Source organism: Dipodomys spectabilis, unplaced genomic scaffold, assembly GCF_019054845.1.
Source record: "Dipodomys spectabilis isolate Male_0828 unplaced genomic scaffold, ASM1905484v1 ptg000234l, whole genome shotgun sequence".
Taxonomy (NCBI): Eukaryota; Metazoa; Chordata; class Mammalia; order Rodentia; family Heteromyidae; genus Dipodomys; species Dipodomys spectabilis.
In genome coordinates this window covers 11,738,023-11,765,253 of record NW_024870911.1, presented here as the reverse complement: position 1 = coordinate 11,765,253, position 27,231 = coordinate 11,738,023, and the positions used below count along the sequence as shown (strand labels likewise).

Genomic DNA, 27,231 nt, shown 5'->3' with positions numbered 1-27,231 from the left:
AAGCAAACTTTGACTTATTCCATTGAGCATCAACAAAATGACCTATTCATATGCTTCTTTTTTTGTCCTTTTCCCCTTGTCTTAATTATTGTACTTGTAGTAAATCCTTTTAAAAATGTCCCCTGTAGAACAGGCTTGTTGTTTGTTATTTGAATTTCCAGGGCCTAACATATCCTTTGTGGCTCAAAAACTGTGAAAGACAAATGCAAACTTGATTCAAATCAGTCATAACCTAATATTCATATATATATGCATGTGTATATATATACATAAGTAATATTTTACCATGTTGACTCCAAGTCATAAAATTTCTGATTTCATTTGAAATATAGACTCAAGAATAGCTACAAACACACACACACACACACACACACAAATAGCTATATGCCGGTGGCTCACAGTTGTAGCCTAGCTACTCAGGAAGCTGAGATCTGAAGGATCAGGGTTCAAAGCCAGCTTGGATAGAAAAGTCTGAGAGATTTTTATCTCCAAAATAACAATAAAAAAACAGGCTTGGAAGGGTGGCTTATGAGGAAGAGTACTAGCTGAGTATTTAAGAAAATATGACATTTACAAGAGCTAGTTGTAAATTAAAACAGCTAGATATCTGACCACATAAGTAATTATTTTTATCAGCTTTTGAAGGTTTTTTAAAGTTCTAGAGATACATAAGAAATATTTATGGAGGAAACGATGCCATACCTGAGATTGTTTCCAAATTATTATACATTCATCTGGGGGAGATAGTAGAGAGTATAGATAATACAAGATAGGCCGTAAGTCAATACTTCCTAAACCCAGGTGAAAAGTATATGGGGCCCATTTTCTAGTCTGTCTATAATTGTTTATGTTTGAAATTTTCCTTAATATAAAACTTTCTTTTAAAAAGCTTTATATTGGCTTCTGTGTTCAGCTTTTCTTTTCTTTTCTCTTCTTTTCTTTCTTTGTCTTGTCTTGATTGTTAGACCTGAGCCTGGGATTCAAACTCCGTATCGACTGCTTTCACTCATTGGCTAGTGCTCTACCAACTGAGCCACGTTTCCAATCCCTGTATTCAGTTTTAATCTTTAATTCTCAGAAAATGATGGCCTAAGTTATTTTATATTTGTTCAATTATTCATAAGTTTTCTAACACCCATAACCCTTATTATATTGATATAGAAACTTGTCTAATAACACAATAATGAAGAATGTTTACACACACACACACACACACACACACACACACACACACACACACCATAATTGTGGGTCAGTGTTTCTGTTTGTTTGGTTGGTTGGTTTTTGTCAGTTATAGGGCCTGAACTCTGGGCCCAGGCGTTGTCCCGTAGCCCTTCAGCTCAAGGCTAGCACTGTACCACTTGAGCCACAGCGCCACTTCGGTCTTTTTCTGCTTATGTGGTGCTGTGGAATCAAACCCAGGGCCTCATGCATGCAAGGCAAGCACTCTACCACTGAGCCACCTTCTCAACCCTTGGTCAGTGCTTTTTATTGCCTATATTATCCAGGATAGCATTAGTATTAGACCAGGAAAGACCTTCAGAAGTGTTAGTCCCTAGTATATAACATATTGAAGGAAATAGAGCAACTGGTCCTGCTTAAATTCATGTTTTATCCTATAAAGTAATTCCTTTATATTAGAATTTGTATAGAGCAACCTTGCTTTCTAGGTCAAACATCCTTACAGTTGAAGTATACTGTGCTTATATTTCAAAAACCATATTTGCTTGATTCAATTTCAGCCAACAGCTGTGATCAATGGAAATGTTTTATAAGTAAATTAATTCTAATTACCAACAAAAACATTTTTAAAGTGAGACACAAACAGAATATCATTCAATTTAGCTGATCAGTGTTCATCCCTTCATTCACTCACTCATCCAGTAAATATTTACTAAGCATATCCCAAAGGTGACAGATGCTTCTGTGGGTGTCAGGATGCAGCAGTGAATGAAAGAGGTAAAGTTCTGCCTTCCACAGACCTCACTTTCCATGTGGTGAAGAAAAGACACAAATTTTTAAATGGACATATATGAAGTAATGATAAGTATTATGTTGCAGAGACAGATGACAGAGATGAAAAAAATGAGCTTGGAAGGAGGAGACTGGGCAGGCAAGGATGCTCAGATGAGGTGGTATTTCACCAGACACTGGAACAAAGAAAGAAAGAGAGAGAAAGCGAGTCCTAAGGAAGCCTGGGAGGAGGTGGCACTGCAGAAGGATTAATACCAAGTCCGTCAGGTGGGAGCATGCTCAGGAATGATGTTCCTAGCATATTCAGGAAACAGCAAGCAGGCTGTACAGAAGTGAGTGGGTAGCATGGTTATGAGGCATCAGCCAGAGAATCACATCTCTTCACAGCAAACTAGACATTCCAATGGAGGAACTCAGGAAAACACCCCATAATAACAGTGTCCATTCCACACAGTCTTTGGAGCCAGAGGAAACCCTATCATCACTCTGCTTCTCTTTCTTTTCCATGCCTCCTTCTCTGCACCTCAGCCCAAGGTGGCTTTACCGAGAAACAGCCTGCCTTCCGGAACGTAGCTCGGGGAGGGATGTCTTCACATTGAACAACATTAAATTGTAATGAGCAGTCATTTTTTAATTACAGAAATGAGAATAAGGATAATAGTAAGGTAAACTGAGGACACATTATTTTCCCAGGCTAACTAGAAAAATTCTGAAGCATCCAGCTAAAGACTCGGGAAGAAAGTAGTCCACACAGTATCATTGCAAGGCTGTTGTGAAGAAGAGGAAAGCTTGCTCAATGTGATGACACATGGTGGCGCTAGGCATATGTGGTAGGATAGTTTCAAGTTCTTTCGTCCTACTTGAAGGATTTTAAGAGCCAAAGAAGGGGCATTGTGTAGTACTTGCTAACCTCTGGCACAGCTTGCCAGAATATTAGGACAAACCCCAATCCTTCTTTATTCCTTTTCTAAAACTTGTTATATTGAGTTACATAGTAGGTTTCTCCTTGCTAAGAAATATTTTCTGTAAATTCCTCAATACTTGCAACTCCTTTGCCCTGGGTAGGTCCCTAGTTAGGATCATCTCTCTCTTATGGAAACCCAGTAAATGACAGTACCTTACAGTCAAAACAAGTGATTCTGAGACAAATGTGAGCAGATACCATAGTTAGTCAAGCTGGTTCATTAAAAAAAAAAAAAGCGCACATTAAAGCTGAATCAACTGTCATTTCGTTAGTGATGACTGTTGATCTGTGTGATGAGAGAAAGTTCACGCACGTGCATGGGTTGATCCGGCTCCCGGATGGTCTGGTATGTCGTTAACTCATACAGACTGATTCTGGCCTCAGTTCAAACTTTTAAGCCTTTGTTCTCAGGGCTCAGAGGATAGCTTTGAAGTTCAGGATAAAGCTCTTCTAACACACCATTACCAAAGAATAACCTTTTGATTATGATCTCATGAAAGTATAATCCATAACTTACATAAGTTAAAACCGTGGCAAACACTGACGGCCCTGTAATTGGACCTTTATGAATTCCATATGTTACAATCTTGGTGTTAGTGAGCAGTCCTGAATAATACACATCTCTCTTCCCCAAGCACAGACTCTCAACTTTCATAAAAGGCTATGAAACTTTTCACAGCTACTGTCAGCCTAGAAGTATTCAGACCCCTAAGCTTGGGGGCAGGGCTCTAATGGGCAGGATTCTTGGAAAGCTTAAAAGGGTAAATAAATATTTCCCCCACATCTAATAGATACTCATTTGTGCAAAGCAATTCAACCAAAGCTTGTGACTTTTTATTTAATTGCATGGTTTGTGTGCTTAAAAAATATATACCAGAGGACAAAAGACTTTTTTCCCCCAATAAATCATTTCAGTTAGAAAAGGCATGCTCTCATGTAAAGGTCTCAAATGACTAGGACGTGGCTCTGAAGCCATTATGTCATGATTTACAATACCTAAGATTTACTCTCTCTCAACCCCCTCCATTAAACTAAATTACATATTGCTAAGTTAAAATGCAAGTGTTTGGCATAGCTTAATTGTCTTTATTTTGGAGGAGAGGGTAGTCAGCATGTAAGAAAAGATTTGGGAGTGAAAGTATCTAACCTGGGTCTCTCTGTAACAGAAAAAAAGAAAAGAAAAGAAAACCAACAGAGGTTTTGGATTTACATAAGGCGACAAAGAAGAAGCCTAAATTGAAAGAACAGTAAAGAAAATAAAAGATGCCTAAGGGAAAAAAACTAGACTCACTGTTTTGGATAAACCTCAGGTCCTTTAAAAGAGGTAAAGTGTATAAGGTAACAGCAATCAATAAACCAGGACATATCAAAGTCTATCGAAGGAGTTACTGTTTGCATTTGTCCCCTTCTCTTGCCACAGAGATCTGTAACTACTCCCTCCATGCTACCCTCAGTGTCACCTTGGTTTTATGACCTGATATCATGGATATTTCTTTTGAAACATATTTGAAACTTGCAACAATAATTTCTGTGTTCTTCTAGACTTCTTAGTTCAAAATAGCCTGGCCAATACGATCTTTGTGCTTAACTTGTAGATACATGAGTGGCTTTCAAATTAAGATTAGTGCTACTGCTTTACAGTGCCTTCACTGTACCCATCTTCATCACGATGTTATTTTGTTATATTTGGTCCCATAATTCCTCTATTTGGGTATAATTCCGAAGGACAGATACTGCAACTGTTTATCATTCTACTTTCAATGGTCCAGTTTATTTTATAAAAGGCAATGTCTTATGCACACATTCTACAGGATGATCAAAAAAGACCAATAATCCCAAAGGGAAATAGGATCAGGCTCTTAAGACATTTTCAGTTTGACTGTTTTTAAAGAATGTATCAGCAGTAAGCTTATTAAGGCCCCCAGTTGTTACAGAGAATGACAAGCCATATAAGAAGAAAAGAAATAGAGCAATAGATATACACAAATCGGCAAGGATGATGTGAACTAAATCATGACTTGATGAATGGATGAAAATGAAAAGGCTCTGAGAACTGAATGTTTCTTATTTACTTTTGTTTTGAATAAAAAAAGATGACTAGAAATTATACACTGGTCAGCTGTTGTTGTGGCTTTTGTTTTCTATTAATATCCAGAAGAACAACCTAGACATCAATTTACAGTCACAAGAAACAAAAAGTGTCCTTTCTCAAAACAGAGGACAGGAAGAAAAGTGTCTACTTTTATTTCAAGATTGATCTAAATTCCTTGCCACATGGCATGCCTACTGACAAAATAGGCAGATGGACATCTACCATTCTATGGCATAGATAAACCATCTATTTAAGAGCTACCCTCAACATGGACTTATGTCAGTCAGGGTACATTATTGGGTGGTATTTTGTTTAGGAAAGTCTTGGAGCACCAATATTTATATGTTTTTATTGGAGACTGATACACATAATAAAATATTCATAAAAGTTGTAATATTTCTTAAATTGATGCTTTGAAAGATGGAAATAGTCTGATGTTCTTAATTAAAATGTGGCCACATTAAAACTAGAATGCAATTTTATTTTCTTATTATCTTTACATAGTTGTACAAGGAGTTTCAATTCAATATGTCACTGTATGAGTACAATGTATCTTGATCAATGTTACACTTTCCATTGTTCTCCAATAGGCCTCCCAACCCCACCCATCACCTTAATTTTCCTAGATTAGAATAGGCAATTTTCAAAGATAGGAAACGTATTGGAGGTAAAAAAACAAAAACAGAAAACATGCTAACTAAAGACAAGGAAAGGCTATGGACTTTTAGAAGTGGTGGGTTCTGAGAGGTGTGGTGGGAGAGGAGAGAGAGGGAGACAGAGAGGGAAAGAGGAAGGGAGGGAAGGAGGAAAAGAGGAAGAAAGGGAAAGAGAGAGAGAGAGAAAGAGAGAGAGAGAGAGAGAGAGAATATGACCAGACAGACAGACAGAATTTGCCTCCAAGAAAGAGCCAGAGTTGGGAAACAAATTAAGAGAGCACAATAGAACCTAAGAGTTAATACATGCTATGCTAACATAATGTCATTCTTCCTTCATAGGCAGTGGATAAAAGACAAAGTTAATCCATAAGCACAGGCTTGAGAAACAGGTTTATTCAGATTCGAGCAACTTTCTTAAAGGTATTTAAAAACAATGCTAGTTTTAAGACACATAGTACTTATTAAAAAGCAAATCAAATACGATTTTTAAATCTCTTATCTGCAGATCCTTTGGATGCTGTTCTACTTTCCATCATAGGGGATCTCAGAGGACTTTATAAACATGCCAGTTTTCACAAAGCTTCTCTAAGGTAAAATGGCAGATCAAGATACTTTAAAGTTGAAGTAATCTAGATTATGTGAGGAATCTGAGAACTAGTGACATTAGGTTATATTTCCAAAGACCACCCAGTTAAGACTGACCCAACACATCATCCTTGTTACCATCCACCATGTTCCTGGCTTGGACATTGTGCTGGAGAAAATGTACCATGAGGGGCTGGGAAGGTAGCTCAGTGGTAGTGCGCTTGCCTTGCTTGAATGAGGCCCTGGGTTTGATTCCTCAGCATCACATAAGAAAAAAATCCAGAAGTGGCACTGTGGCTCAAGTGGTAGAGCGCTAGCCTTGAGCTGAAGAGCTGAGGGACAGCGCCCAGGCCCAGAGTTCAGTCCCCACGACCGGACCAAAAAACAAAAACAAAAACAAAATGTATCATGACAAGATGAACTGGTGCCTACCCAACTATTAATTTAAAATTGTACATTTGTGTGTGTGTTTATGTGTGTGTATGTGTGTATGTAGACGGAATAACACACTAACACATCATTGTTTTTCTCTAGTCTCCATACTGAGAGAGTAACTGTAGGTAATGTTTTTCTTTCCATATTTCATGTGACTGGGGAATTACAATGTAGTGATGTGGTAGCTTCTCACAGTCTAGAGTTTAAGACTGAAATGAAATAGAAAGCCCCGATCTGGCTGTCAGAAAACATGCTCTTTTGCCAGCTCTGTTATTAGCACTTGCTGAGATTTTTAGAACTCTATCATTATGTCCAATATTTGGTTTCTCCATGTGAAAAATATGGTGGTTGAACTAATCTTTATAATTGCTTCTCTTCTGAGAATTCATAATTCTAAGGCAGCACTTGTCAATTTCTTTCAAGGTTTAACATAGAGTTCTGAGCGTTTTGGAAAATGATAGCTTCTTCTGCACACATATCTCTGTAGGAATTGATTTAGCTCAATAGTTCCCAAAGTCCTAGCATATTAGTTCAGTGCTTTAAGTAACCTATGATCTAGGAGGTAATCTCAGACACACATAGCAAATCTAGAAATTCATTCTGCAATATTCATGAAGGCCATCCAATGGGATGTATGAGAAGAACTTCCCTTCATCAGATAGACCCATTTTCCTTCTGCTTGCCACGGGTTCACTGGGGGAGGTTTTGCTCAGAGAAGCCACGTGATGCTCCTGACTTTGAAGTGGCTATAGAAGATTATCTACAGCCAAGAGGTCAACAGTTTCAAAACAATAATTTGTGCCTACGTACCATGAACTCTTCCCAGGTGCACACTACTTTCCTTAATCATTTGATTCCACACAAAGTAAATTCAGCAAAAGTTGACAGACACCTCAAAGGCTAAAATGTGTTTATTCAGAAATCAAGATTCCTAGTTCAAATGATATCAGTTCTTTGGCTATCCAAGTATTTTCTCTAAAGATTCTTCTATATTTACTTATTTTTCTTTCTTGAGTATATAGATCCTAGAGCTCTGATGGGCAATTTCCTTCTATTTTTGAGGTAGGGAGGGTTTGCTTGGGAGTTGACCCCAGAGCTTTGAACATGTTAAGCACATGTTCTACCACTGAGCTACGCCCCCAGTGAAAGGGTCCATCACATCCATCCCAGGGGACCATGCAGAGGCAGGCAGGCACAGGAGAAAGATTATTAGAAGGTTTATTAGAGGAGCCATATTTCCCCCAGAGAGGGAGCACATGGCACCCTCCACTATCTAGGTAGTAGCTTGAGTCTCTGACTCAAGCATTCAATCAACAAACAGTGAGGCACAGAGGTACAAAGGCAAACTTTCTACCTACTCTAAGGATGCTATTAAGCTCAAATGAGGTTAGAAAGTAGAGTTGGCTGAGAACACAAAGAAAGCCACTCTTTCTGCCAGGAGCAGTTCACCAAGCTCCCAGAGCAAGTAGTCTTTGAATTGATTCCCAAAGGATGAATTAGATCAGCCAGAGAGGAAAGTGTTTTCCACGTGAAGAACTCAAGACATTCAACTATCTGGAGGTCTTAAACAGTGGGTATTCCTTAAATATTCACAAGAACTTTATATCTCATCTGGAAAGAAATACAGCTCCATAGAAGAGGTTAAATAATGGAGAAGAGTCTGGGACAGAAGGGTAGGAAGTGAGGTAGATGGGAGCTCAGGTTGGTCTGGGCAGAGAGAGGGAGGGGCTGGACATTCTTGCAAAATTCTGCTGGAAATATGGAATAGCCATTACATGCTATCCAGCAACAACATGTCAAAAGCCTGCACAATGATCTAGATTTTTTTCTTTTGGGGTATCAGAACTTGAACTCAAGATCTTATGCTGGCTTGAATTGTTTGGTTAGCATTCTGTCACTTGAACCATACTTTCTTTTTTGGGGGGGAGGGGGTCCATTCGTGGAGCCTGAACTCTGGGCCTGGGCGCTGTCCCTCAGCTCTTCAGATCAAGGCCAGCGCTCTACCACTTGAGCCACAGCGCCACTTCTGGCTTTTTTCTTTTCGCTTATGTGGTGCTGAGGAATCGAACCCAGGGCCTCAGGCATGCAAGGCAAGCACTCTACCACTGAGCCACCTTCCCAGCCCCTTGAACCATACTTTCTATATGGCTTTTTGCTGGCTATATTTGGAGATGGAATCTTTCAGACTTTTCTACCTAAACTGGCTTCAAATCACAGTCTTCCAGATCTCAGTCCCCTCGCTATAATAGGATTATAGACATGAACCACCAGCATCTGGCATGATCTGGCATTTTGATTCAGAAATTCCATTTCTGGAACTCAGTCTAATGAAGTAATCCTAATATGGAAACATTTTTATGCATCAGGTTGCTCTTCATGATGTTAGTTATAATTGTGAAAAGTCAGACATAATCTTAAGTAAGAGAATGTTTAAATATACCAGAGAATTTAGTGTATTAAAAATCAAGTATACAGAGTATTATTAATATAGAAAAGCTTCTACTGTTCTTGAGAAAACAACAAAAGGAAAAAAATCTGTTACTATACAAGAAAAATACTAAATGGAAAAACATCAACATATTAATATTTACTTAGGTGAGCTGACCATAAATACTTTTCTTCTCCCAATTTTTCTCATTTTCTGTATTTTTCCAAAAGGTTTTAGAGAGTATACTAGTTTACAGTGGAAAAAGTAATGGAAATTTAAAAAACTCTGTCAGGATTCATAAAAAAAAGAATCATTTATGAACAGGAAATGAAGAATGACACACTAATGAAGTCCAGTTCGTGTTCCTGAGTGACTAATGGGTTTCGCAAGTTACAGTTACTACAAAGACAGCTAGTAGTAACACAGGAACCTTTATTTTTACCAGAAAGAGAAATCACATATTGATTTCTCAGTTCCCTACAAAGAGCCAAACCAGGACTAAACATGAATAACCAGAAAAGGCCTGTCATTTGGGAACAGTCTTAAAGGGAAAGTAACTATTAATAGTAGAGCTCTCCTGCCTTCTTGTGTCAGAGTTCAACTCAGAAAGTCAGCTTATTAGTTAAGCTGAATGGACTGGGACCAAAGTAATAGAAAACTTAGTAGAGTTTAGTAGGTTTTTACTATCATTATTCAGGCAAACAATGTTTTGAAACGTTAATGCTACTCCAAATCTGCTTTATTGTTCTGGAAAAGGAATCATCTTGACAGAACTGCTTTTTCTACTCTGATCTGAATTCAAACACAAAACAAAAACCAAGGCAGAAATGATGAGTAATAATCAGTCACTAAAAGAACACTCCTCATTTTACACATGAGAAATAAAGTAACATACTTGTCTGAGGTCCCAGATAGCAGTTGTGGGAGCCAGGCGGGAAGCCAGACCTCTCTAGGCCAGCTCAGTGTGACACTGAGTTCAGAGAACGGGATGCCATTCACTTCTGGTGGAATCTGGGCATCTTGCCAGCACACTCCCAGCTTGGGATCTGGCAGACCATCTTTCTTTGGCCTCGTGACTCCCACCTAGCACTAACAGCTCATTAATACACAGAGAAGAAAAGACCCCACTTTTTCAGTGTCTACTGTGTGTCAGCTACGTTGTACACATTACACAACTGCATTTTCCTTCACTGTAAAAAGTAAATTAATGCTTTTCTGCAGCCGTAACAGTTTACATTGATAAAGATTTAGCCTGTGCCACTGTGTTTGGTCAGTATTCCCCAGAGAAATTGAACAACAGGGTGGAGAAAGGAACAGAGACAGACAGATAGACACACCCACACCCACAAAGAGCTGATAAGCAATTGGCTTACATGATTTTAGAGAATGACAAATCCCAAGATCTATAGTTGGCAAATGGAGTCTCCAAGGAGCCCACAGTATAGTTCCAGTTAGAATGTCAATGGATTGGAGATTCAGGAAGTAATGGGTGTTTCAGTCTGAAGATAGCCAGGCAATAAGAAGTTCTTTTTACTCACAGGAAGGTCAATTTTTTTGTTCTATTCAAACCATCAACTGGTTAGAGGATTCTCTGTTCAGTCTATTAGCCTAAACGTTAGTCTAATCCAGAAACATCTTCATAGACATACCCACAGTTGGATTTGACCAAATGTCTGGGTACCCCATAACTCAGTCAAATTGACAAACTTAACCACCAAACATGACATGCTTGCCAGTGTGCTCAGCCCATGAAGTAGAGGGAAATGAAGCTGGGCCCTCTGGGTATAAATTTATAGAGGCACTCATCTTTTAGTATGCTAACTCCCTCATTGTCCTGCCTTATATCTTATTCTCTATCTTATCCAAAAGGGTAGATTCCATCACCTCTCTTAACTTGCATTGTTTAATACTGGCTGTGTACAACTTTCCACAATTAAATATCTTTCAGGAAAGCCATGAGGACACTAAGTTTCTAAAGGAATTGATGGAGGGAAAAATATAAAAATATATGAAGGGTAATTTTTTCTATGCTTACTATGGAATTGAATGGAAATTCTCTTAAATTTTCAACTGAAAAGATTTTCTGACAATTTGAATGCTATTTATTGAATAAGCCCATGTTTATTTTTATTAAAAGTCAAAATTATTTCTATAGGACCACAAGCACATAAAAAAAAGAACATGCACAACTGTTAGAGGCCAGGTTGCAATTATTTTTCTTTGGGCTAAAGGCCACTCATGCAAATGATCAATTCTCCTTTACATTTAGCTATTTAAAGTTACACTAAAGCATGACTACATTTGAAATTACATACAGTATGGATGCATGAACAAACTTAATGAGATGATATTAATAAAAGTATGTTTTAAACTAATATTCTCAATATAAATGCATGTGTGCACTGCTGTTAGTAGAATGATAGAATACTTTTTTACTGCAGTTCAGGAGAGCTACGCCAGTCCCTCTCTCCTTCAGTTCACGATGATGAGACATCAAAGGACATGTAATAACAACTCTCAAATCAAGCTTACATATACCCAAGAAATCAGATGTGTTTAATACTTGAATTCTGGGAATGATCTGAGGAGATTTTTGTATTGGTTCTATTTGGCATCTGAACTAGATCTTGATTTAGATAATTTGATATGTCTACAAATTAAAATTTTCTTAGACAAACTGATTTGGAGCTAGGTACAATGGGGCTCATGACTAGTCATGGAAAATTTGGAGTGATGAGATCAAGAGGATCTCTGTAAGAGGCCAACTTGGGCAAAAGTTTACTAGATCCTCTTTGTAACCAGTAGCTGGCTTTAGTGGCTTGTACCTGCCATCCTAGCTAGGCAGGAGGCAGAGGGCGTAGCAAGATTCCAAGGTAGCCTGAGCAAAAGTGTTTGTGAAAATTATCTTGATGAAAGAAGCTGGGCATGGAGGTGTGCACCTGCTATTCCAGGTATGGCAGAAAGTGTACAATAGAAGGATCATATTTTCCAGGCATGGCCCGAGGAAAAAATCAGAACTTTATCTCAAAATTACCAGTGCAACAAAAAAGAATTGGAAGCATGGTTCAACAGTAGAGACCCGACCTAGTATAAGGTCCTGAGTTCAAATTTCAGTTCCTCCAATAACAATGTTAATTAAATAACAATACTAGCAAATTCCATCTGTGAGAATTTTATACTTTCAATAAGTATGTAGGGGTTAAGTTTGAAGAAATGCAAAGCCGATTATATAGTTTTTAGAGAAATTAAGGACGTTTGGCATAGACAAAGATGATTTGAAGGGGATGATGATGCTCTAGTTTCCAATGAGAAAGAACAGAGAAAAGGCTAAGGCCAAGAATCTCAGATGCAATTAGGTGGAGCTGCAAACGGGCTTTGGGGTTTAGCTATGTCACTAGCTGTCTGTGGTATGCACAGGATGGTGAGTTTGTTTATGCAGTTGCTTGGCAGAGCAGGGGAGGCAAATGTCAGCATTGCCCTAAAAGATTCAAAGGCCTAGCCCTAAAATTGGGGCCTGATGTCTATAGGGACATGTGCTTCAGTATCAGAGGGACTTAAGGTAATGAAGCAACAACGTTCAGTGCTAATACAAGGAAAAGGGTACACTCCACTTCTGTCCTAAATCTTTCTTTGTTGTCCTAAGGCCTGTGGGTCACAGCCCAACATGGCCCCATCAGCGCTAACATGACAGACCTGAGAAGCATCCCCCTGAGTAAGAGTACTGTGGCAGCAGATGGAGATCAAACTATCTCCATGCAAGATGGCTATGTGGAGCCCTTCTAAGAACTCAGAATTAGCTGATCTTTGCTATGGAAGGAAAAGGGAAATGGCACAGAGGCTTTACATGAGCAACAGATTTGTCAAAACGCCTGAGGGTTTAAAGATAAGTAAGATACTGGCTAGATATATCTACAGACTGGTAGAGTCTAAGATTACTCAGCTTAAACTGGGAAGACAGATTGTGCTTCCTTATGAAGAACTATGTATGACTAACACCATAAGAATACTTTGCCAGGTGTCGGTGGCTCATGCCTGTAATCCTAGCTACTTAGGAAGCTGAGATCTAAGGACTGCAGTTCAAAGCCAGCCCAGGCAGGAAAGTCCGTGAGACTCTTATACCCAATAAACCACTCAGAAAACCAGAAGTGGCACTGTGGCTCAACTGGTAGAGTGCTAGCCTTGAGCTGAAGAGCTGAGGGACAGCGTCTAGGCCCAGAGTTCAAGCCCCATGACCAACAAGTGAAAAAAAAAAAAAAAAAAAGACCTTCCCTTAATGAATCCCTTGCAACTGGACATGCTCAACCAGAGGCTGAGACCATAATTCACAGACACTTGGAAGGAAGAGTGAATTCAGGGAACTGAATAAACTCTGAAATCTCCCAACTCTGCCATTCTGCATCCTCTAATTTTACAGCCAGTGAAAGCAAAGAATAAATTAGCAAATGAAGGTGGGAAGATAACCCTAAACTTGATTACTATCTGAATTGGAGTAATTATTTAAAAGTGAGAAATATACAGTCAGTATGTAATGAAATCATTCACATTTTAGTGGCCTTGAGTTCTCAAGTATATCATGAGTTCGAATGCTATCAGTGGTATGCAGTTGAGGAAGTTTATCTTCCAGCCCACTAAGTATGTTAATGTACCATTGAAATGAGTACCATAAAGATTACAATCGCCATCTGGGTCTGTTAGACACATGGCATTGCAAACCTCATAAAAGGTTGAGGTGGAAAATTTCCCAAAGAAGTAATTTTTACATTGCCACCTGCTGGCTACTGCTGTAACTTACAGCATAAAACACTCAAATCCTAATCAAGTTCTAACTGGAAACAGGAATATTAATGGAATTCTTAAGCGCAAGGAATCACATAGCCTCACTCAGTACTCAAGAGCCAAATACCAGATTATTCTACAGGTCTATAGGGAATCTATCTGGTGTTGTCTTAAGTGTGAGATAAACCACATGGACTTGACTTTGGCTGTGGATTCCCTCTGGCATATTCATGATTGATACTGAAATAGTTCCTGGAAACAAGGTGTCTTAGCAAGCCTTGCAGTATAAGTTTGTCCAACCTGATCTGCTCCTACAAACTTAATCGCTTGAGTGCTTTTACTTAGCTAAGCTGATTTAGTTCACCTTTAGTGATAGTGATATTTATCATATCCATCGCCAAATTTTTATGCCAACTGGAAAGTAAAATTCACTCAATATCTCAAGTACATACAAGTCATGAAATTAAATGGAACAAAATTTCTAAGTGTACCTATTGAAGTTTTATGGGGCACTAGGGTACACAATGAAGAACACCAAAAATGCTATGCAGATAATTTCCTCCCCCTCACCCAACAGAGTGAATGCCTCTTTTCAGTACTTCTACAGAACTTTCTCCATATTTTGATTATAAAACATTCAAAATTATACTGCTATTTTATGTCATATCTGTTTCCATCTGGACTGTGATCTCTCTAAGGACAAGCTTTCTATCCAACTTACATATCCCCTTTTAATGTTAGCATAAGCCTTGCCATTTGGTAGAAAATTAGTAAACACTGAATTGAGGTCAGTAGATACAAGGGAGGAAGAGAGAACTAAAAAGATACAGTTAAGACACAGCACAACCATGTCCATTGCATCACTGTTCACAACAGCCAACTATGGAAACAGGCCAGATGCCCCTCAATGAATGAATGGATCAAGAAAATGTGGTATGAAAATGAAATTTTACTCATCCAATAGAAAGAATGATATTGTACCATTTGTTAAAAATGGAAAGATCTGGAAAAAATATTAAATGAAGTAAGTCAAACTAAGAGAGAGAAAGGATGTATGTTTTTCCTTACATGTAGAAGCCAGATTTAGCTTATAAATGTTTAAATAAATACACCAGACGGTATGCAAGCATATACAAATGTATTAACTGAAATTCAGTAAATTCAAGGTAGAACTCAAATAGTATAATTCCTTAGAAAGGCAAAGACAGAGCTCAACAAAATAAATACCTGGAAGCAGGTACTTGAAAGCAGGGAGGAGATAGATGAATGAAGAGGAGAAGAGGAGGAGAATACGGTCAAGAATTTAATGTATAGCCTACAAAATTAAGAAGAGTGAGGGAAGGGTTGGGTTAGGAGGGATGGGTGAGAATGTTAACAGGGGTGACATTTATCAAGAGGCATTGTATTCATAAACTGCTTTGTTAAATGGCAACTCCTTTGTACAACTACTTAAAGATGATAATGATGATGATAGTAATAATAATAAATGATTTTTAAAGGATTCTTTCTTCAAGACCAGTAGTTCTACTCTTTATTTCATGTCTTAGCTTTGAAATCAAGTTTTGAAACTATCAGACTTTATCATCTGGTAGAAAATACATCCAGCAATTTCAAAGTGTTCTGCATTTGCTCCTGTAATTATTTCCCTCAGCTATGACATAATTATCCACCTAATCATAACAGAGTATTCTTCTATTACCTCATTTCCATAAATACCTAAGTCTAATATATCTTGTCAGTTATACTGATAGGACTGTCATCTGCTCTTCCTCTGTCTCTCCACTGCCTACGTTTTTTGCTAGACTCTTCTATGTAGTGGCAAACCATATGAATTTTGGCCCTGGGAATTTATCACAATTATTACAGCCACATTACTGACACCACAGTCTTCACCCCATCTGATGGCTTCCTGAAGGAAGTTAGACCAATTCAAGTTTGTATTTCCATGATCTGGGACATAGCAAGCACTGGTAAATGTTCTTGGATTGTTATTTTTTTATTGATTGTTATTTTTTGAAAGAAGATGTACTCCACTGATGGAGCCATGCCCCCCGCCCTTTTTAGTTTAGTTTATTTTTTTTCAGTTAAAGTCTTTTGCTTTTGCTAGGGGTCCGTATTAAGTTAATATCCTCCCAACCTTTGTCTCTAGAGTAGCTGAGATTACAGGCATGTCTCTGGTAATGATTCTCGATCTGTGCTTTACACCCACAGGATGAGCTACGTTCTGACCAAAAAGCAACTATTCAAAGATTATATTGATCTCTTTTCTCTTGTTGTTAAGCATGTGCTCCCTGACCTGTCACTCTGATCCAAGCCCAGGGCATTCAACTTGCCTGTAAGATTTTACTTGGATGAATGGATTTCAAAAGATGCCTGACAATTTCCAATATGCTTTCCTCACCTCATTCATTCATAAAACACAACAAGAAGAAAATGTACAATCCACAGACATTTAGCAAGACTAAAATACACAGCACAGAAAAACAACCATCCAGATGTCTTTGAGGAAAACAAGGAAAAAGAGTAAGAGTTCTGATGTTAGAGTTTTAAACAAAATAAAATGTAAAAGAAACCAAATACTCAAAGAAACAAGCATATTAAATAAACATTTAAACGAAATCTATATCCAGTGTTCAATTTCTCATCCTCTAAATTGAAGGGCCACTTGTTAATCTTAATTTCTGTATTTTCATTGGACTTTGTTGCTATTTTTTTGAGCTGAAAAGAGACGCTGTGTGTCTTTTTTGGTGGTGGTGGTGGTACTAGGGATTGAATGCAGGGACAGGCCCTCTACCACTTGAGCCATACCTCCAGCTGTTTGTGGGGGAGGGGGGGGTAGGGGTTACTTTTGAGGAAATATCTTGCTTTAGGCCTATTTAGGCTTCCTATTTTGTGCTTCCCTGTGTCTCTGGGCATGTCAGATGCATTCCACTATGCTCATCTACTGTACTCTCCCTGTAGTTATGATAACAGGTACATGCTACCACGCTCAGCCACTGGTTGAAATGAAGTCTGCCAACATTTTAATGTCTGGACTGGCCTTGATACATGATTTCCTGAGACCTTCCCTTCTTCAGTAGCTAAGATTACAAGCTTGAGGCATCATGCTCAGCTTCTTGTTTTGAATTAGTATGGTTTCTTATTTATAAAAGTTGCCTTTTATGTTCTATTCAAAGGTCTCTATGCCATTAAGAAAACTAAATTGATTATTTCTAGCTTTGTGCCCTAATCACCAAAAGGAGGAAGAAGAAGAAGAGGAGAAGGCAGTGTCAGTGGCTTATACCTCTAATCCTGCTACTCAGGAGGCTGAGATCTGAGACCTGAGGATTACAGATTGAAGGCAGCCTGGGCAGAAAAGTCCTTGAAACCCTTATCTCCAATTAAAAACCAGAAGTAGAGCTGTGGCTCAAAGTGGTAGAACTGTGGCCCTGAACAAAAAAAAGCTCAGAGACAGGGCCCAGGTCCCCTGAGTTTAAGCCCCATGACAAAAAAAAAAAAAGGAGAAGAAGCAGGAAGAGAAGAGATAGAAAAGAAGATATATCACAGATTCTTCCAGGAGCTTAGTAAGAAAGAAGGATTAATAAGAGCTATGGAGAAGCTGCTGTCTACCCAACCCAGATCCAAAGATGTACTCAATGCAACCCTGGTTAAACATAAAGATATTGAGTCCATTCTTTTCATTGTACACAAGGGAGAAACTGTGAACTGTTCCGACCTTCTACCCTTCTGTCCCAGACTCTTCTCCATTATTTAACCTCAATACCCTTCTATGGAGCTGTATTTCTTTCCAGATGAGATTTAAAGTTCTCGTGAATATTTAAAGAATACCCACTGTTTAAGACCTCCAGATATTTGAATGTCTTGAATTCTCCATGTGAAAACACTTTCCTCTCTGGCTGATCTAATTCATCCTTTGGGAATCAATTCAAAGACTACTTGCTCTGGGAGCTTGGTGAACTGCTCCTGGCAGAAAGAGTGGCTTCCTTTGTGTTCTCAGCCAACCCTGTACTTTCTAAACTCGTTTGAGCTATTAGCATCCTTAGAGTAGGTAGAAAGTTTGCCTTTGTACCTCTGTGCCTCACTGTTGATTGAATGCTTGAGTCAGAGAGAAACAGTGTATGGAAGAAAAAGCTCTCATCCGCCAGGGTCCATGGAAATATAACCAAGAGACTCCTAAGTAATGTTAGCATGTTGGCTAAATCATTAGAGCAAAAGAAGTCCTGATCTGATGAGACCTTTACCAGTGCTCTGGCAACAGAATGAAGGCCATTTTTACTCAACTCTTTTCATCCCCAAAGCTTTTCCTTGAAAACACTCATTATCAGGAATAGGTAAGTTAAATGACTTTAATACAAAGTTAAATGCCTTATTGAATGTCATATCTTTCTCCTTCACCACAACAATTTAACATACTTGTGTTTGTATTTCAAGTCAAGAATCAACAGAGAGGACAGTGGTGAAGGGTTTGTTTATGTGCTTTTACACCACCATGGAAGGAAGATATGGCAGAGTTTACATTTATGCCATGTAAATCGCCATAGAACCAGATGTGCTTACAAGGTACCTTGTAACTCATCTCCCCAAAGCAATAAAGCTTTTTTTTTTTTTTCTGGCAAAAGTTTGAGAAACTAACTGCTGTTTTCTATCAACAGATACAACAGATGGCTGGCACATGCCTGCTTGGCTCAATGAAATGGGCTCTCTGCAGAATTATTCTTTGATCCCCAGTGGCCTGTCCCCAACACCACAATGCAAAAATACCACAGTAGAACACAATCTAAACATTAAAGGTTTAAAGCTGTTCCTTTTGATATGAGTACCTCCTTTAAAAAAATATCATGCCCACAGTATGTAAACATATTCACATTCCTACTTTGAAACCATGGAGCAGGGGTCAGAAAACAAGGCATTTCCTTCATTCAGTGACATAAAACCATGCTCTAGTATGACGGCAAACCCCAGGAGTGCAAAGATATGAAAACCACTTGAGCTATAACTACCCAAACAATCGTTAACTCCATTAGGAAAAAATTTGGACAGTACAATTAAGGGATTTAAATAATAATAAGTATTACCATAACTTCCAGACTGGAAAGAGGTGTTTAAGGGCATTTGGCAGTTCCTTTGAAGACAGAGGATAGACTTAAATTAGAATTCACCCGCTATTGTTTTTCTTTGATTTTTGTCAAAGGAGAGAGGAAGGTGGGGGGTGGGGGGCGGAGACTTTAATACAGGTCTTCAGAACTCAACTGGTCCAATGGGAAACTTGAGATTGCAAACCTCAGCCAAAATGTAATAGGACCAGGGTTACATCACATCAAACACTACATTGAGAAAATAAGCAGACTGCTGCTCTAGGGGCATTACTGTGATGGAATTGGATTATTCAGTTGATATTACAGAAACATGTCAGTAGAACCATTCAGTTCTTTTTAAAAAATAAAAAATACCAAACATGAGAGTCAGCTGTCAGAGGAAAGGCCTGTTTCGTATTTCCTTTCTCTCCAAAGGCAGTTTCCTCACGTTTAAGCTGAATTCAGATGGTACTGACTGGAATCATTCACAAAGACACCATTCTCCAGGCAAAGTTCTCAAACTTTCTTCATATGTGACACTTTGCTATTATTGCTATTATTTCAGGTAGGTTTTGATAGTTGAGACTTTTTTTAATCTATAGGGGGCTAGTCAGGATCACAAATTCATTTATAACTAACCTTGCATGTTGGAAGATGTTTCACACATCATACACTGTATCCTCAGCCTATTTCATATTTTTAGGGTTATATACAAAAGAAAAAGGAGCAAATTTCTGTACTTCATGATAGTCCATCCTACAGCATATTCCTCCCAAGGACAGCAGACACAGCTCTTCTTTTCCTTTCCTGTATCCACAGAAACATTTTGAAATTTAGCGTTTAGGCATCTTGAAATTGAAAAGAATAAAGCTGCACCACTGACTTCTAGTGGTTGCAAGAATTCTACACTTTATATGTCAGAAAAGGCTTTTGCTAAGATCTGGAGTTGGTTCAGATGGCTAGACATTGCTTAGGAATTAGAGTGGTAGATTTGAAGTGAATATTCGTTGGTTATCTTTGCCAGAGAATTTTTATGCCATACTAATCAATTTACCCCAACCCTTGCCATCTAGCTCAGAAATCCCAGGCTTCTGGTCTCAAGGAGAATGGAAAGGAAGATGGAAAATTAGTATAGCTGGCTCAGCATAAATCCATCTCCACCGCTTAAAAAAAAGGCAACATTTAAAGACATGCCTCACAACTAAGTAACAGATTCACAGTATCAGCATGTTTCTGCAGGTGACAAAACACATTATAGTCAGAAGATCAAATCTACATGGTCTTTATGAATAAAGATCTATGTATAAGACCTATATAAATAGAATACTTTGGCCTTACACCAAACTAGCTCATCTGGAAATCAGCAGTAGTGTCCTAAAGTTAGAATTCAGATTTGTCTAACAAAACTTCTCGTTAAATTTTTACTTGAAAGCTATTGGTTTTAGGAAGTGTTATTTTCCAAATAAAATGTTTAATTAGTGCCTAATTTAGGAAACAAAAATGGTTGCTCATGGTTCCTGCTTATGCCAAATTTAGGGGAAAAGAATAAGGCATGTCACATTGAAAAACATCAATGATTTAAAAGTTGTATACAATAATAAAGGGTATTTGCCTTTAATGACTAAAAGAGTCTTTTAGCCTAAGCCTCTATTGCAGAAACTCCTCTCATCTAAAAGCCTTGAAAATAACCATGGAAGAATTAGAGTAATTTACATGAAGATACAACAGTGGCAAAATTGTCCATGATTTTTTTTTAAAAGAAAATTTCAGGAAGAGAACAAAGTAGAATAGTTTCAGGTATGAAAGCCTTCTAAAGTAAGGTTTTGAGAACCTTCAAATGAACCAGTAAGTTAGACATTTACAGCTTACACCTTTAATTCTAGTTACTCAGGAGGCTAAAATCAGAGAATTACAGCTTGAAGCCAGCCTGGGCAGGAATATTTGTGAAATTCTCATCTCCAATTAACCAAAAGCCAGAAGTGGCTGGGCACTGATGGCTCACTCCTGTAATCCTAGCAACTCAGGGGGCTGAGATCTGAGGATTGCAATTCAAAGCCAGCCCAGACAGAAAAGTCTGTGAAATTCTCATTTCCAATAAACCACTAGAAAACTAGAAGAGGCACTGTGGCTCAAGTGGTAGAGCACTAGCCTTGAGCTGAAGGACAGCACCCAGGCCCAAAGTTCAAGCCCCACAACCAACAACAACAACAACAAAAAAGCCAGAAGTGGAACTGTAGCTTAAGAGGTAGACCACCAATATTGAGCAAAAAAAGCTAAGGGACAGTGCCCAGGCCCTAGTATACACACACACACACACACACACACACACACACACATACACACACATACACACACACACACAGTGAAAAACCAGATAAACTTTAGTGAAATCCATCTTTGGTCTTCGTAGAGATGATATCCAAGAAAACCAATTTTTCCTGCCATTATGTTGAATGACATGTAGTGTAAAAATGATACCAGATGCCAGGCGCCGCACATGCCTGTAATCCTAGCTATGCAGGAAGCTGAGATCTGAGGATCGCAGTTCAAAGCCAGCCTGGGCAAGAAAGTCAGTGAGACTCTTATCTCCAATAAACCACTCAGAAAACTGGAAGTGGCGCTGTGGCTCAAGTGGTAGAGTGCTAGCCTTGAGCTGAAGAGCTGAGGGACAATGCCCAGTTCAAGCCCTACAGCTGAAAAAAAAAAAAAAAAGATACCAGATAACAAATATTGATAATATTTTTAATAATACAGAACATCATACAATTTGTTATACACATTTAATGTGTATGGCAGTGCTTTTTAAAGTGACAAATCACAAATCAATATGCACTCATTGACAGAATGCAATACATGTAGGTGGAACCAGTGTTTACACATTGGAGGATCACATTTTGTTCAGATAATTTTTCTTAGGCCTGCCAGATGATTTTCTAATGGGCTCAATCAGAATATACCATATGATAGACTATTTGATTTGTCGTGAACATTTTCCTTTGGCCTCAAATGGATCTCTTAGAATAGTCTTGACACTGTTTACTATTGCTGGAGCTGCAAATTGTGTTCTTGTGTTCACTTTTATAAACAGCACAAGGAAGAACTTTCTTGGACTTAAGTCTTTATTTATTTTCAAGGTTATTTCCTTAGGCTACGGCCGGGAATAAAAATCCCCTCTCAAATGATTTATTGCAAGCCTTTTGCACATCCAGATCAAATTGGTACAGGAATCTCTGCGAATTCACAATTTTCCACATATTCAAACCATTTCCAAAAGATTTATCCAACTTGAGGCAAGGGACTGAATCTTATTGTAAATTCTATTTGCACTTGTCTGACATAGACCAGAAGGCATATTTTAAATGCCCTCCAGCACACTTTGGGCTACTGGACTAATACTTTATTGGAAGTAAGTAACACCTTACTGCTTCTACTATATCTTTAACCCTAAAGTTATTTTAACTTTGTTCATATGTTGCTAAACTAAAATATAAAGTTTAAAAGGCCTTTAATCTGATATATGTTTTGTTGATGCATTGTTGAAGCACTTCAGTGTTTAATATCATTCAGATGAAATAAGTAGGTAATGGAATCAACTTTTCATTTTCCATGTCAATGTTTTGATGTGGTTTGGCTTTAGGCACAGGTGCCTTTCAAAATACTTAATTGGTATTGAAGTCATTATTTTTCCCATCTTCAAAATTTCCTGGCATTTCAAACCTTATGGTGCTGGAATCACATAATTTTAGTGAGTAAAGTGAGTCATATTTAAATAAGACTTAAAAACATGCTGCTGTTTGTCATTGTGTAGATTCACCTACCCACATTATCTCCCTGCTCTCTCCCACCCCACTTCTACTTTCTCCTGGAAGAAAAATTAGACATCAAATTTCATATTGTTACCTGGGATTACCTCTCCTTGCGGACTGAACATTAAAAAAAAACAAGGACTTAATAGAAGTGCTAACCTTGTCCTGTCTAATGAGATAATTCATGTGCCATGATCAACACCTAAGCAGGAGGGGAAAACACTTCATTTTCATCCAAGTTCCACTATTTTCTCTAATCCCCTACAAGGCACATTTCTGAGATTGTTTGATATGCCACACCGGTTTTTACTCAACAATGTATTGATATTTGCAAACATGCTTATGTTAGAAAGCAATAATGGAAGCCTTTGCTCCAAAGTCCATTCTTTAGAAGACAAACTCATATGCAAAACACAAAGAATAGAAAAATAAAGAAAAGAGTTATTGAGTTACTGGTAGTTTCAGTCTCTTATAGCTACCAAATTCTTTTAGCTAGTAGGGCCCAATCTAAGCTTCCTTCTGATGCTTTAGATGGGTTCATAAGAATTTGGTCAAAACACTTTATTAAAATTATAGTATTATTGTTCACTCATCTAATAAATGGTCCACCACAAGTAAAGACTCAGATGGAAAGAAAAAGAGATCATGAAATAGCCACCCATTGACTTATTACCAGTTTCACAATATTCCAGACTTAATTGTTTATAAAGTACCTATGGAAAGGGCCTCACACAGAAGCCTCGGTGGCTCATCTGCACAATGGTGTATTTGAATTTATGTCCTTTCTGTCAAGAATTTCAGTGGATCCAAAACACCATGCTTTATTCAAAACATCATTTTTTTAAACCACAGAGCAATGGAAGCATGGAAGGGTCTGGATTTGATCTATTTCAGAAGGAGAATTTTAAAAACAGAGAGAAGGAGAACAAATAAAGTGGGGGGAAAAAGAAAGAGCTAAAATGGTCATGCCTGTGCCATAACAGGCAATTAGTAGGAAACAAAGGGGTTTCTCAATTTCAAATAGTTACTTTTTATAAAGTGTTTTCTTGATCACATTCTTATTGAAAATAGCCATCTCAGAAGTTAGAAAATAAAGGAAAAAACCCTGAAAATGTGACATTAATTATAATTATAATGATTTTCACAGTGGACACATTTTAACAACTAATGAGCAAAAGATTTTATTACTTACCATTTGTCCTCTTGGGTCTATTCTTCAATTGCACCATAGAAGCTAAACTCACATAAATATTTTGCTCTCCCTTTCTTTCCAAAATAAGAGGCCATTTATATTATACTGAAAATGTATACGATGCATAGGAGAAATTGGGAGAGATCATGGAGAATGATGGATGGAAGAAGTGATACTGACCAAGAGGCATTGTACTAATAAACCATATGTTGAATAGAAACCCCTTCGTACAACTTCTTGAAGGTATTTTTAGTTCTTTTTTAACTTAAATTTTATTTTCTTTTAAAGATGCTGTACAGAGAGATTACAGTTACATCAGTAAGGTAATAAGTACATTTCTTGTCAGAGGTTGTTACCCTTGAAGGTATTTTTTTTAAGGTAACACATAAAAGATGCTTATGTGGTAAGGAATAGAAGGAATGCTTTATAAAAATAGATGGTGGTATGGGAAGGGATGGGAAGGGGAAACAACGAGGAGGCAACAATGCTTGATAAGAAATGTACTCGTTATCTTGCCCATGTAATTGTAACTCCTCTATACGGTATTCTCACAATAAAAAAAAAAAAATGGTGGTTGTCAATGTTCCATAGGAAGCATTTTAAATGGTAACTTAAAACATCATTAGGCTGCATTATTTTTATGTAGCATTTGAATATGATAGTCTATAGCCTATCAGAAATAGATAGCATCCACATTTCATTGAGTAACATTCAACATATGATGATATGATGTCAAATATACTTATAGACTTTGAAAGTTTGCTGTAAAGCATGAATGACGTCAATTGATTAGTAGATACTATGGGAAAAGAGTCTTTTAAATGCTATGTTAAATTTGAATATAAAAAGACAGTGTTATTGGTAATTGAGATCCTTATATCTTCAGCAACCTCAAGACACTTAGTCTTATCAAAATAGCAAGCAATCGGCCATTGCTCACTTTTTTCTGTTGAGAATCATTTATGTGACAACTTTTAATCTTGTAACAGCCTTGGGGCTTGAACTTGGGGCCTGTGTGCTATCCCTTAGCTTCTTCACCCAAGTCCTAGTCCTCTACACTTGAGCCACCTCCACCACTAGCTTTTTGGTGGTAAACTGGAAATAAGAGTATTACCCACTTTCCTGCCTACTTTCAAACCATGATCTTCAGATATCAGCCTCCTGAGTATCTAGGATTACAGGCATGAGCCACTGCTGCTTGGCTTATGTGACAACCTTAAATACTTCAAAATTGATTCTTTATTGTTTTGGTAACCAAAGGAGAAATTACTCTTGAAAACGGTAAATTTATCATACTACACACTATGCACTATTATTTCTATTTGTCATTAAGAAGTTAAAAAAAAAAAAAGCTGAAGGGATACATTCCCCCACTCGCTGATGATCACAACTTACCTGCCCTGTAGCTTGCCAGGTAAAATTCATGGAATGGATATTGACAGGAATTGCAGGCATTCTCTGCTGTGCTTTTCTGAAGTCATGTGTAAAGGGTGCCATTTTCCCCTCGGAAACAATCAGGATATCTTCTTCAAATCCTGTTTTTAAATAATAGACAAAACCATCAAACCAGCTGGACTTGAAAGATTTCAAATTAGAAGGAAAAAGAAGAGGAGGAGGAGGGGGGAGGAAGAGAGCAGGGGGAGGAAGAGAGCAAGAGGAGGAAGAGAAGGAGGAGGAAGAGGAGGAGGAGAAGAGGAAGAAGAGGAGGAAGAGGGAGAAGGACGAGGAAGAGGAAGAAGGAGGAGGAGGAAGGGGGAGGAGGAGGACGAGGAGGAGGAAGAGGAGGAAGAGGAGAGGTAGAGGAGGAAGAAGAGGTGGAAGAGGAGGAGGAGGAAGAAGAGGAGGAGGAGGAGGAGGAAGAGGAGGAGGAGGAGGAAGAGGAGGAGGAGGAAGAGGAGGAGGAGAAGAGGAAGAAGAGGAGGAAGAGGGAGGAGGACGAGGAAGAGGAAGGAGGAGGAGGAGGAAGGGGGAGGAGGAGGAAGGGGGAGGAGGAGGACGAGGAGGAGGAAGAGGAGGAAGAGGAGAGGTAGAGGAGGAAGAAGAGGTGGAAGAGGAGGAGGAGGAAGAAGAGGAGGAGGAGGAGGAAGAGGAGGAGGAGGAGGAAGAGGAGGAGGAGGAAGAAGAAAAGGAAGAGGAAGAGAGAAGGAGGAGAAGGCCAAAGAATAGTAGGGGGTCCCGTCTGAGCACCTGCCGGAGTTCCTTTCCTCTCCATACAGTTAAGGATGATGTTAACAGACACTTGTGTTCAGGAAAAAACAAGTCTGGAGTTAACGATGCAAATCAACACTGACCTCCCCTAAAGACCTTGGGCAGTAACAACCGGCCACAGCATGGTTTGGGGCTGTTTTTTTTTAATAGAGAAAATTTGATAAGCTTTCAGATCTTAATTAAGGTATTCAAAGGAGGGTTCGCAGCGACCCTCGGAAGTTTAAGTTTGGAGGCGCACCGAGGGCACGCGCGCCCCGCTTCCCCGGAGGAGAGCGGGGACGCAGAGCGGCGCGGGCGCGGGCGCGGGGCCTCACCTATGAGCGCTCTGGCCTGGTGCGCGTCGATCCACAGGTACAGGCTCTCCTGCGGAGGCTGCCCGGCCTCCGTGGGCAGCGGGAGGAGGCTGGGGAGGATGCTCCCGAGCAGGACCGCCGCCGCGGGGAAGGCGCTTCTCAGGGCCATCTCTGACCGCGACCTCCTCGCCGGTGGTGGAACCTGGAGTCCCGTGGTCCGCGGGGGACTCGGGCTCGCGGGGCTGGGAGCGGATCCCACTCGGACGGCCGGACGTGTAAGCCCTCGAGGTGGGTGCTTGCGAGCGAGCCTGGGAGTGCGCGGGAGGGAGGGAAGCAGAGAGGGAGGGCGGAGGGAGGGGACGTGCTGCGGGCGCGGGCGGGAGGCGCGAGGCTGGCGGGGTTGGCGAGGCTGGGGGGGGGGGGCGGTGCCAGGCGCGTCCCCGGCGCGCCCGCGGTCAGGGTCGGACACCGCGTCAAGAGGAGCGAGTGGGAAGGGCCGGCCGGAGCCAGAGGGGTGCGGGCGGGGCGGGGCCGGTGGCCGCGCGGGGCGGGGCCCGGGACCCCCGAGCGCCCGCCCCGCGCCAGGTGGGGCTGTGTGACCCAAGGACGCAGAGGACACACACACACACACACACACACTCCCCCCCCCCCCCGAGATGTCGCTCGCTTCCCTCTCCCCCCACTCCCCGGCCAGAAGGCGAGGCACGGGTGGGCGGGAACCGGTGAACAGAGAAGGCTGGGCTTGAC

The 27,231-nt window shown here is 39.5% G+C and overlaps 1 protein-coding gene across 1 annotated transcript in view; it reads right to left on the bottom strand.

The window, feature by feature from the left end:
• The window catches only part of Wif1 (WNT inhibitory factor 1), a 61,167-nt gene extending 34,487 nt beyond the window's left edge, over window positions 1-26,680 (bottom strand). Inside the window, exons 1-2 of the mRNA XM_042698962.1 lie at window positions 26,506-26,680; window positions 25,379-25,518 (exon numbers count right to left, since the gene is read on the bottom strand). Coding sequence (XP_042554896.1) covers window positions 25,379-25,518; window positions 26,506-26,653 — 288 coding nt within the window. The 5' untranslated portion in view covers window positions 26,654-26,680. The remainder of the gene's footprint in view (window positions 1-25,378; window positions 25,519-26,505) is intronic.
• Between the last annotated feature and the right edge of the window lie 551 nt (window positions 26,681-27,231).